Source organism: Ictidomys tridecemlineatus, chromosome 3, assembly GCF_052094955.1.
Source record: "Ictidomys tridecemlineatus isolate mIctTri1 chromosome 3, mIctTri1.hap1, whole genome shotgun sequence".
Classification (NCBI taxonomy): domain Eukaryota; kingdom Metazoa; phylum Chordata; class Mammalia; order Rodentia; family Sciuridae; genus Ictidomys; species Ictidomys tridecemlineatus.
In genome coordinates, this window is record NC_135479.1 from 202551745 (window position 1) to 202564789 (window position 13045).

Consider the following 13045-nt stretch of genomic DNA (forward strand, 5'->3'; position numbering starts at 1 on the left):
GAAAATTTACCTCTGGGATCTAGAGGTAACCTGAAGACATGGGATTCACAAAGATCTTCTTTCTGGCTTATCTTTATTTAAAGGTTGCATTTAGAAAACTTATACTCCTATTAAAATAGATTTTGTGGAATGGCATACATAATTCACATTAATATTTTTTTATTTTTTAAAAGAATTTTAAAGACATTTTGTACATAAAATGAATGCCCAGGGCTCTGAACTGATCTTTCTTTTGGATAAGGCTATGTAAGTTCATTCTCTTCTAACATTGGGAATAATTTCATGGAAGCCTTGGAGAAGGGGGATTAATACTGAGGCAATGTAACATTTTGATATTAATTCATGTGCTTCTGAATCTTAATCTTTTTTTCCCACTTTTAAAATTATAGCAAGAGCTTTTTTATACATTGTCCTTAGGGTAATGATGCTATAGAAAGAAAAGAGTCAAATTGGCAGCTTTGAGCTCTTAAGGAGATGTCTATGGATCTACAGAAGACAGTGAAGTCTTTGGACCTATTAATTACAATAGCCAGGTGTGTGAAGATGCTTTGAATTATAAAAAAAAATTGATATTAAATATTCAATTTAAGGCCTTTAGGGTTGACGAGGGTGTGTGAAGATAAAAATTGTTTTGTGTCTGCTCTCAAGGAGAAAAGTGCAACCAAGTGATGGAAGAATTTTGCCCAACTGCTGGGAATACCAGAGAAGAGCCCCTCACCTTCCATTTGGAGCCTGCAGGGTCAAACTTCCATAGAACAGAAGGTGTGGGTACCTGAGAACACAGAAAAATTGGGCCCCCTTTATGTCATATGCTTTGAGCACAGGCAGTCACTCAAGCGGGAATGTCATTAGGGTCTGTCACCAGGCAGGACAAAGTCTCCCATGGCTTCCGAAGGGCACTCAAGAGCAGCTGAAACTTTTCCTAGGCTCTTGCTAATTAGAGATCAGCTTTTTGAATTAGAGCAAATGATTTATTCCATGAAATATCTGAATCCTGCCATTGAAAGCTATGTTTTTCAAGTTTTTTTTGTTTGTGCTACAAATTTGCAAAGATAGCTGAACTCAAGAGCTAAAAGCTTGACTCATCTCTAGGTTGAAAGCAGTTTATATAAAAACTCTGATGTCTGATCATGGGGAGAAAGTGGTGGTGGTGGGGGGCGGGGGGCAAAACAATGGAAATAAATGCAGGTTGCTATTTTCCTTGGGTCTGTAGTAGAAACTCAGAATTATTTTTCAGAATACAGACTTACTGTGAGCCTAGTTCCACGTATTTCTCCTTCATGGATTGTATATAATGAGTTCTACAGCTTCAGATAGTTCCCCATGAACATGTCTCATTATTGGTGTTGTGTGTTTTAGACTAATCTATAGGTTTATTGAGATACAAAACAGATCCACTTCTGCAGCCATCACTGTAATGATTTGCTCATGACAGATGGGATAGGAACCCATCATCCCTCAATGCTGTGTTGGCCAGTTGGGACAGTTTTCTATCTAACATGTTGTCCTCCTACCTTGAAGAGCGGGCAATGCAAAGTAATTCTGCTCATCACAATAAGAATTTAGTGAACAAGGGTAATAATACACAATCATATCAAAATATACAAACAAAAAACTTTTTTATTTTTTTTGCTGCTTCTGTAATTTTATTTCCTTCCCATTTTCTACTAGATTTCAAAAATGTTATGATTGGAAGACAACTTCACGTGTAACCTCTTCATTCTGTCCATGAGGAAACCAAGATTGAAGGGAGTAAAATGATTTGTTCAAAGACATAAAGCCCGGCAGCAGTGTAGGGAGCTGAAGTTTCTTGGCTTTTAATTTCCAAGTCACCTATCTATTGGACTACACACATTTTCAAGAGTCTGTTTTATCAAAACACTGTCAATTTAAATGTTGGAAAAGTTATTTCTAAATGGATGGCAAGTGCTTCTTGGCTTGTCTGATAATAAATGTTTGGGTTTGTAGGCAAAGGAAAATCCTTTTTGCACAATTACAAAAATAACCTAGACTTCTGCTCATCACTAAAGAAGTTGATCGGACTACAGAAGAAACGCAGCTGAAGACATAAATAGCTGAAAATGTGCCAAATTTGGGTTGATTACTTCTGAACAGCCTTCTCTTAGTTCTTGTGGCTGGTAAAGACAGAGTGATCAGGGAAGCCGCTTTTTAGAACCTGAAAATCTGACTATTTGAATATTTTAAGTCTGAGAATGATATTCAGTTGAAAAATTGGGCAGAAAGACAATTCTAGTTAAGTTACATTAAGATTTTTTTAATCATTAGGGGGAAACAGTAACTTCGTTCTATCACTCAGGTCTTATTATTTTTGTGTTTAGCTATCGGTACACATTGTGACAAGGATGTACATTGCTGTGTAGTTTGGTCCATTTAACTGTGTTTGGGCTGACAACATAAAAATCTGCATTTTGTGGGGTGGTGGAAACCATCCAGTGAATTACTTATTTTTGCAAATAGAAATTCTTTGAAAATTTAAGAATCTCATTCTCTGTAATATCAGTCTCCGTGGAGAGAATTTTGAAAGTAAAAAAAAAAAAATTTAATATGCTTGTGCATCTGGACATAAAATTCCATAACTGTAAGAAGCATAATGAGATGGCTCCTAAAGGCAAGTTAAAATTGCAGCATTGAGCCAGAATTTCTCATTATCTATAACAGTTAATTAATAATGCCATTTGGCACAGTTAGATATGCAGAATATAGTACAGAAAGAATGCTTTGCATTGCTTTTGCTTTTAAAGGTTGTTCATGCTCCCCAGAAAACAGACCTTGTACTATAAGGATCACGTGCTTGGACATTAATTGGGATTCATTGTAGTACTGCTTAGCCACAGATGGCTCATATGGATATGATATAATGCTAGCCAAATACAATGAGGTATTTGGAAATCAGCTTCCTTGGATAGTTGCATAATCATACGATCCAGCTAATTTTCTTAAAGGCAAGATCCCTAGCCACTGAAATGTTTCTTAGGTAGTTCCAATTTTGCTAGAAAAACTTTAAAATAACTCAGTTTATAATGCTAATGTAGAACAAATAACACATAAAGCTGTATTTTCCCCTTTTACCAGATTAGGTTAGAGACAGATTATTAGGAAATGAATTAAGCAAGATCATGTGATTCATTGTTATAGATGCATTTGTTCAATCTTATAATACCTCTCTGCTCTCTTCCTGACCTCAAACAATAAACTTCTATTTAACAAAACCTTACCATGACCAGCTAATTTGAAGTAAAATTGCCATATTCAAGATAGCTTTAAAGAAAACTAATGTCTGGTAGTATTTTTAAAAATTTTATTTTAATACAGAAGATTGAAGCTGGGATGCTTTATCACAATAAAATAAATGCTTTTATTTTTTGATACAGGGTCTTGTTACATTGTTGAGGCTGGCCTGAAACTTGTGATCCTCTTGCCTCAGCTTCCCAAGTTGCTGGGATTATAGACATGGGCCACTGCACTGGGATTACTGTTGCATTTAGGTAAAGCAACTCTACTTAGAATTCTTGGGAAAAAACTCAGGTTTGAAAAGCTACTTTAAAACTCCTAGTATTAAAATACTTGTTTTTTTTCTTTCTTTCTTTCTTCTTCTTTTTTTTTTTTTTTGGTATAGGAAATTGAACCCAGAGGCTCTTCACCACTGACCCACGTCCCCAGCCCTTTTCCATATTTTGTTTAGAGACAGGATCTTGCTGAGTTGTTTAGAGCCTTGCTAAGTTGCTGAGGCTGGCTTTGAACTAGAGATCCTCCTGATCCAGCCTCCCAAGCTCCTGGTAGGATAGGCATGCGCCACTGAGCCCGGCTAAAAATAATTTTAAGAAAGACTTAATATATAAAGACCTAATTTTGGAAGAAATTGTTATACTTAAGCCAGTTTTCATGAAAATAACGTATACAATCGATTTCACTAATTACTAATTTTATGCCTTTCAGGCTTTATTTAAAGATTGTAGATGCCTGGCCTACACATATTGAAGAGAAACGTCTGGAGCTAGAACCTATAAACTCTAAATTGTTTCCCTGGATGTTTCTGATTTATGCTTAAGCATGAGAATTAATGATGCAACATAGAGTTTGAAAGTTTTTTTTTTTTCTAAATTTCACTTGAAATACAATGAATCCTGCAGGGGTCATTGTGGTCTGACTAGTCATTCACATGACAGTATAAACTAGTTGTCTGAGAGGAATGATAAAAGGAGAAAGGAGAAAGTGCAAAGAACCTAAGAAAATAGAGAGAGAGCAATTATTGATCTACTTGATAATGTTGAGTAGAGCCAGCTCTATGTTTAATAACTAAATGTGGAGATTATCAAATTGAATATTATGAAATTTTTATCTCAAAAATATGCAATTTCTTCCTGAATTATGCATGTAAAGGATCCATTGAATTTTGAATACTAAATATGTGTTAAATATATTAGTTGGAGTTAGTGCTTCTACCTTTGGAATCAGTACATTAATAAAGGGATGGGGATGTGGCTCAAGCCGTAGCACACTGGGTTCGATCCTCAGCACCACATACAAATAAAATAAAGATGTTGTGTCCACCGAAAACTGAAAAATAAATATTAAAAAATATTCTCTCTCTTTTTTAAAAAATACATTAATAAACAGCAGTGATTTATTGAGTTTATTAATCAATTTATTTATTGATTATTGAGCATGCACAAGTTTGTACTCAAATGATTTGTCTGCAACCCTCCTGCATGTTAAAATCAACTGGACATCTAAAAAAACTACTATTATCCTGCCTCAACTCCCAGACTAATTAAATCAGTTTCTAGAAATGAGGTCAAGGGCTTCCACTACGGATTCTCATGTCCATCAATTTGGGTCCTTTTCTTGTGTGTAATGGCCTTACCATTGATTTTGAATACCTACATAGGGAAATTAATCTTTTTTGGTAGTGGGGATTGAATCCAGGGGCGCTTTACCATTGATCTGCATCTCAAGACCTTTTTACTTTTTATTTTGAGACAGAGTTTTGCTAAGTTGATGAGGGCTTCACTAAGTTGCTGAGGCTGGCCTTGAATTTGAAATTCTCCTGCCTCAGTCTCCCATGTTGCTGGGATCACAGGTGTGTGCCATGTACCCATCAGGGAAAGTAAGCTTACAGAGCTTGGGTCTGTACATTAGTAAATATGTTTTCTAAATCTGGCTCTGTTTTAAGATTCTTGATACATTTCCCTTCTTGCTCATGTGACCAAAGATAAATACCTAATATTTTAAGTAGGAACCCACATTTATTAACCAATATTTATTAGCAGTACTTTTATAAGCGGTTTCATTTTCTCTGTCATGATATCATTTCATTTAATTCTCATGGTAAATGTGTAAAGCCAATAACATTGCCTTAAGTTTAGGAATTTGAGAAGTTAAACCCTTACTCCAAATAATTGTTATATTGAGTGATGATGATGTGCTATATGCCATGCAAGAGGTTTTACATATTACCACAGAGTGAGATCCATATTATCATACCCAAGTTCCCTAGTGGATCATCTCTAAAACACTGGTCTATCAAGATGCTCTGGGGAAAGATATGCTATGATCTAATAGAAAAGATATTCTGTGATCTATTAGGCTAAGTCAATGCTGAATAGTTTTCTACCTTTCTGGAAATTCATGATCCATGACGGCATATTAAACATGCTGAGATATGCAGTAAAGAAATGTTTAGTGGGATGCTCTATGGGTCACTTAACCATGAACATCTCATTTGAGAAACACTTGACATTGAAAAAAAACCCCTTTAAAACAACCTTATGTTCTAGAAATGATGTCTTAGTGTTGCATATTAGGAAAATAAGATTCTAAGAAGTTCAGTAACTTACCTACAGTCAATCCACATGTGATCATATTTGAACCTAAGTATGACTAGTTTGAAACATTCTCTCATGATTCTAATATGTATGACTCTAGGTCAAGGACTCCAATATCTTTTAATAAAGTTGAATTAAAATTGCTGAAAGGATAAAATGTAATGCTCAATTTAAAAACATTTGAAAACCATAGAAGAGTATTATATATCAGAATCAGGCAGTAAACAGTTAAAACTATTATGAAAATATTAATTTTTGAAAGAGATTATTTCATTACCCAAATCTCTGAATCAAACTTTTAAATGGGGTCTCTGTAGAAAGGCAAGCACTGTTACTCATCATTATCTGTTTCATCAATCACTTAAAAACTTTTTGGCAGTGTTTTTGGTATATTAAATAGTTCTTGGAGAAATACTTCAGGGGTTAGAACAGTGTTATGTTTATCCCCACATTTGATTCTGTTGATTATGAAAATATGAATTTTGACCTGAGACAAATGGTTAAGTTACTTGTATTTCAATAGTGGCAAGTAAACTGTAGTGGGTTTTACAGACACTTTCTTAAAAGTACATTTATTTCAAGGAAGAGGAAACGCTGAGAAACAATCAGGGCAAGAATCAACTTTTCTGAATGCGCTTTGCTGGAGAAATATAGGATTGATTGGAGAGAGATGTGATTCAAAAATTGGAGCCACTTAGAACAGAGCAGGAAAAAGACAATGCAATGTGACTGCACAGGTGGTGTCTCTGCCTCTGAGGAATATATTTTAGAGGATCACTGGATGTGTCAAGAGGTAACTCCCCTAAGGACAACAAAGACCAACTGATCCCATATTGAGGGAAGATGAAAGGCATCTTCAATTCCCCTCCTCACTGTGAAGGAGAAACAAGCCCAGAGGGACCAGCAGACATTCTCTGTCACAACAAATTAAGTATGCAATTGGCTTTCTGTGTCACCAACGTGAGTTAGTGTGGGAATTATTTACAGCACTTTGAATGCAGGTGGAAAATAAATCTACGGAGATCTGTAACTAATGTGTATGGAAATTCTTTCCTCTATTTATTTTCTCCTCTTTGCCCTTCTCTCCAATATGCCTTGAATGAATTAATAATGGTGATGGATCCAAAGCAATGAGTGTGAAGTAGCAATGCTCAGAAAAGATTGCTCCAGGTACAACTGTTCTGTCCTGGGTGAATGTGGAGAACGTGGACAGCATCTCATGCAAAGATGTTCATCAGTGAGGGTGAGTGAGCAGCAGATACAAGATGTATGAATTAGTTTCCAGCTCAGGACTTGATTTAGGTCTTCAAAGAAATGATATATAGGTCTTAAAGACTCTAAAGCTACAGAAGATCGCTAAACTCTACAAGAAAATGCTAAGAGCATGGTGTTACTGCATTTCTGCCAAGGGATTGTTCTTGACCATGTTGCACACCTGATAGTGACCAACATAGGCAATGCTCTTCCGCATTGACACCAGAGGTTCATGTTCAACCATGATTCTCTGTGTCATGGATTTTTTTAAAAAAATGTTTTCATTAGTACATTATAGTTACACATCATAGTGGGGTTCATTTTGACGCATTCATACATGCAAGAAATGTAATCTGTTCCATTTCAATCCCCAGTACTTCCACTTTCCTTCCCCTCCACTCTCCCCCTGCTTCTCTTCTCCCACTCTATTTATTTATTATTTTTTTCCTGATTGGTACTTTATAGATATACATAAGGGTGAGACTCACTGTGGCATAGTCATATATGTGCATAGTATAATTTGGTTAATTTCATTCTGCAGTTCCTTCTATTTTCTATCCCTCCTCCCTCCCACTCAATCTTCCTCCTCTCCTCTACCAAGATCCCTTCTATTTTCCTGGGATATCCGTCCCCCGCCCACCCCACCCCCCCATCCATTTTTAATTCTTTGGTTCTCTCTAGCTTCCACATATGAGAGAAAACATTTGACCTTTGCCTTTCTTATATAGTCATCTGCTGCTCGACAAAGGTGCCAAAAACATACATTGAAGAAAAGATAAATATTTAAACAACTGGTCCTGGGAAAACTACCCATATGTAGAAGAATGAAACTAGAACCCAATCTCTTACCCTGCACAAAAGTCAACTCAGAGTGGATCAAAGACCAGAAAATAGGCCAGAAAATTTACAACTGCTAGAAGAAAACAGATTCAACATGCCAACCTATTGGTACGTGTACCATCTTGCTTAACGAGACCCCTAAAGCTCAAGACATAAAACCAAAAATCAATAACTGGGATGGCATCAAATTAAAACCCTTCTGTACTGCAAAGGAAGTAATTAAGAGTGTGAGGAGAGGACCTACAAAATCGGAGAAGATCTTTGTCGGCTACTCTTCTGACAGGGCATTAATATTCAGAATCTGGAAAGAACCCCCAAACACACAAAACCCCCAAATAATAATGCAGTCAATAGATTATTATAATTTTTGAATCTTTAAAATCTAAGATTCATGTAAGTCTCTTGTAAATAACACATTTTAAATAGTGGAATCAATTTGAATAAAAAATTAACATTGTTATGGAATTACATGTGTACTTATTGAAAAGACAAGGGTTTCTGGAAATGTGAAATATGTGATTCTAAAGAACATGGGGGACAGGGAGAGGGAAAGAGGAGGGAAAAAGAGTTCACCAAGATGAAAAGGAGTGTGCAGAATCAGCATTTAGTGTTCATGCTTTTCCCTGTTGAAAGTCTGAATCTTCTTTTTCATGAGAAAAGAGTCATTTATTTTTGATGCATGAGATAGAGCAAAGATGATTGTTTTGCATGAAGTAGATTCCTGTATATGCACTTATGTAGGAGTCTGTACAGTTCTGATGTGGCCCTGCCTCTACATACAGTGCACATCTGCATTGAAATCAACAGAGTCCTGTCCACATGTATGTTACTAACATGGGGATAGGGAGTTAGGGTTATTCATGCTTGGTTAGACACAGACAAAAATCAACAACAATTAGGAGTCATGGTTTCTACTGGGCACACCTTTTTTTTTTTTTTTAAACCGATTACACAGTATGAATTGAGGACTGTGTCCGAATCCCTTTTTCCTCTCGAATTAATTTGCCACATTCTAAATCCGTAGATAAAGTAGTTCCAGAAGTGGAGTTGGTAGGATGGGTTTGCTTACACTGCAGTCCATAAAAGAAACAAAAAGCCTTGCATGCAAAAGAAATGAGAAAAAAAATATAAAAAATGAATAAATGAAAAGCAAAAATGAATGTTTAAATGAAAATTAAAATCAAATGAAGCTGGCAATTATGAAAAGCACATTAAAGCATAATATATACAAGCTTTTGTTTTTTAAATTAGTTGCATAAAACAAGACACCTCAAGAGCAAATTGAAAGTTAAAACAAAGCAGATCAGTCCATTTTCCCTTTTTAATTAAAGACAGTTTTCCATAATGTGGTCCAGGAAAGGGGTACTCAATATTTTCATCATTTCTTTGTAATTCTGGGGAAGATTTTCTCGACCAGACCTGTTATAATGAATCATCTCCAGTTCCTGGTGCTTAAGGAGAGCTTCCACTTAAAGGAAGTGGGTCTAGTATCAGATTATTCATCAGAACCAGCTATATAATTTTCAGGGCCAGTGAAAATGAAAATATGTGACTCCTTGTTAAAAAATGATTAAGAATTTCAAGATAGATATGGTGGAGCATTAAACTGGCTCTGTTATTAAAAGTTCATACTCTTGAAATTCGAACAACATCTTTAAATTAATTAGGTGGCCTAATACACTATAGTGGCTGTGAGTTTTGCATTTCATTTTTTTCTAATATGCTTATGAAGGAATAATGAAACCACAAGCATCTTTTCTGTAGGGTCTAAGTTTATGATTTGAGTTCCTTTAAAAATAAAATAGGCAAAAATAGTTCCTCATTGAAATCATCCTGTAATCCTAAATGCAATTTGGAAAAATAAAGCTTCAAATATACTTAATTGCCATTTTGTGTTGTTGATCATATTACTGGCAAAAAATTGAATTATCCTGTTATAAATCATACCTTGATGGAAGTAAAAGCTCAGTTTCAAAATACTACCTTTATGTTGTCACGTAAATTGTTTTGCATGAGTACAAGTGCTCAGAATCTCCACTGAAGGGCTGGTAACACTTCTCTCAAGTATCTTTTCCCATTTTAGATTTACTCTTTCCTTACCCTACCTGTAGTTTCTATCTTAAGAGCACAAAACTATTCAAGGAATTAACTGACTTTGGAATTTCTACTCTGTCATTGGCAATAGTGCTAATTTGAGTTAGTGTAGAGGCCCTTCCTTACTTCCTTTCTTCTTCTTCTTCTTCTTCTTTTTTTCTTTTTTGTTAATAAATGATGAAGTTAAGGTGCCAGCAGCACCTGGCAGGTATTCAACATCTCTCTGCTCTAACTCAAAAATGGCTCTTCTGGGCATCTAATGCAATAGACTGTTACAAAAAGGGCAAGCCTCCTTGAAACTTCAAACTTCAGACAGATAATTCCAACTAAAAACCATCCCGTTTTAGAAAGAGATGACTCACCTGTTCAATATCATTGTTCTTGCGTGATTTGTATATAAATTCTCCAATGGCTACAAATACAGAAAGGACCAGTCCAGCAGCCAGGACAATGAAGATGCCCCCAATATTTTCTACTCCCAGAGCACTGGCCTCTTTGCTGTCTTCTTCAGGGCACCCATTTCCCCGCCACCATTTCTCTTTCATCATATGCAGCTTGCCCTCTTCTTGTAGTTGAAGAATAGCTATCGTGATTTTATCCCGGTAAGGAGACCCTGAAAGTGAAATCATTGGGATACTGGTCACCAAAAGGCTGAAGAAGAGGTTTTTACCAACTTAGTGGTAAATAGATCATGGCTGTTGTAAGAGCCGAATCCACAAATCAACTAGGCAAGGCAGGAAAGTGCAATCCCCTATTTTGGAGGTCCTAAAGAATGGGAAAGGGGAAAGCTGACATGTTGAGATTGACTCTGGCCTGGACTGTTTGCTCCTTCTAAGTAAAGAAAAGCTAAGCTAGGACTTCTGACAGACTTCTGCTTCTGGGGAGTTCCTCCTGAGTCTTATCATGTGTCAAGGGCTTTCATTGACTAGATTCTTTCTACCTTTTCTAGGTTCTTGGTTCTCCTATATTGTGACTGAATCTGTTCATTTCCTCTTCTTCCTAGCTAGATATGTTATATAGCTAGATATTTCCCAGCCTCCTTCAAGGTCATTGTGGCCATGTGTCTGATTTTTAGCCAATGGGAGCTAACCTGATTTATGGATATTTCTAATCCAACATCATATGTCTTCCCAACATTCTCTTCTGTGCTCCCTCTCTCCCGCCCCAAATACACGGCAGGAAGCAAAAGATTTCAAGTCACCCGGCATGGTGTAACTGCCAAATAGAAGGAACTTGGGTCCTAGGATGCCTGCATAAAGCAAAGCTTCTTTCTCAATTTGCATTAAATAGCCACAAAGGTCAAGGAATAGCCACTCACTGTGTAAGTCACAGAATATTGGTTATATTGGTCATAGCTGTTCATCCATACTGACTAATTTTTCTAGTAAGATAAACTTAAGAATAAATTTTAAATACTTTAAAGGTCCTACTAAATTCAATTAACTTTCAAAACTTTGCACAGACGTTTTTCATAATATTTATGCTCTGTCTTTGAGTAATAATATTCTTAATGTTTAATTATGTAAGGGTTAGAAAGTACCAATATCTTCATCTTCTCAATACTGGATTCCTATGTTAATGCAAAGAAAGAGACACACAGCAAGAGTCTTTTACTCAATTTTTCCTTGGATGGTAAGAATTTTTGTTAGCATTTCTCTTACTCAGTAGGAAAGTAGTACACACTGGCTTTCTCTGCTTACAGATTTTAAAGTCACTCTTGGTAGAAATCTTGAATCTGGAAGTATGAGTGAAACTAATAGTTACTGGCAGAGCCAAGAATCAAATTCAATTCTCCTTACTTCTTACTTCTTGGTACTGTTTTCATCAAAGTGCTCCCACATCACTCCCCCACCCCCCAAATATGCTTTTCCTCCTGTGGCATGGTTAAGTTTGAAAAGTGCTAACATTTGTAGCATTTGTCATTTCTTTTCTCCTAAGATTTTTAAAAGTAATGGTTAGCACTCAAAATTGAGTTGAAAAGAAGAGCAAAATGCTTCAGAGGGAGATTATGTCTTGTCAATTAAGAGTATGGATTTTTGGTGAGAAAATGAAAGCCACATTAAAAGATGTTGGCTGTTTGCTTAAACACCCCCAGAATAATGACCGATGTCAAAATTAGCGCCATTAACATACCCACAGCATGTGAGCAACTAGGTGAACCAGGAGCACTTTGCTTCAAGGTACAGGAAAGTGCTTTGAAGGGTTCAAGAATGATTCGTACAGTGGTAGCTGCCACAGTGATCATAGCAGTATACACAGTGGGCACTCAATAAATGCTGACTGTTGCTCTCCTCTGCCTCCAGGCTGCACAGTACCCAAAACATTTCAGACAGATGGAGATACAATTTCTGTTTAAAGTTGGTCTCTAAGGAAGGCAATTTCCAGGCTCCTGGTAACCTGTTCAAACCTTAACTGTTCTCATTCTCCTGAAGTTTTATTTTAAATCCTTCAAGAGGCACAAATTTTCAGAGCTTCTGTCCTGAGAATCTTTAAGAAGTAAAGTTTTCAATTCTGTGTTGCAACTGGTACATCTTTGCCAGTCTCTCATTATTGGAGAGAGTGGAGCCTCAAGGGCTCAGTCAGGGTTAGGCCACAGGGTCTGGAGAGGTTTTGATATCTGTATGTGTTTTAGTGTCAGTCTTTGATATCATTGCTTATATGGATTGAGTGACATTAGAAGTGACTTATTACAAGTCACTCGAAAAAAATGTATATGTGTACACACAGATCTTTCTGAATAGCAACTGATCTTTCTTAAAGAGTCAATTCATCATAGAAGGAACGTCTCAAAAATTTATCCAACAGCTGCATTCCCAATGGATGTATTCTCTCTGAGGTCTGCCATCTGTTCCAATTATTCCTTCATTGTTCTTGGTTTAAAAGCATGACAGGTTTATAGCCGCTATGAAAAATTCCTCAAGTATATTTCTTTTCATCTTGGGAGGGAAGAAGCCTCTTTTAACTTTGGAATTTGTTATGGGTGAGGTTGGCAAAAAGTAGACTGATAGGTA

General features: G+C 36.3%; 1 protein-coding gene and 1 long non-coding RNA gene across 8 annotated transcripts in view; one reads left to right on the forward strand and one right to left on the reverse strand.

The window, feature by feature from the left end:
• The window catches only part of LOC144376468 (uncharacterized), a 145851-nt gene that overhangs the window by 23860 nt on the left and 108946 nt on the right, over nt 1–13045 (forward strand). The window lies entirely within an intron of this gene.
• Nucleotides 1–13045, reverse strand: part of Grik1 (glutamate ionotropic receptor kainate type subunit 1) — a 378046-nt gene that overhangs the window by 6778 nt on the left and 358223 nt on the right. For 4 of the 7 annotated variants that reach the window (XM_040286974.2, XM_040286973.2, XM_005323555.4 and 1 more), the window contains one exon: nt 10397–10647. The exons of 1 other annotated variant lie outside the window; for it this stretch is intronic. In XM_040286974.2, coding sequence (XP_040142908.1) covers nt 10397–10647 — 251 coding nt within the window. Of the gene's footprint in view, nt 1–8291; nt 9038–10396; nt 10648–13045 lie in introns of those variants that run through there. 2 more of the 7 variants (XM_040286975.2, XM_005323556.4) reach the window with 1 other exon arrangement.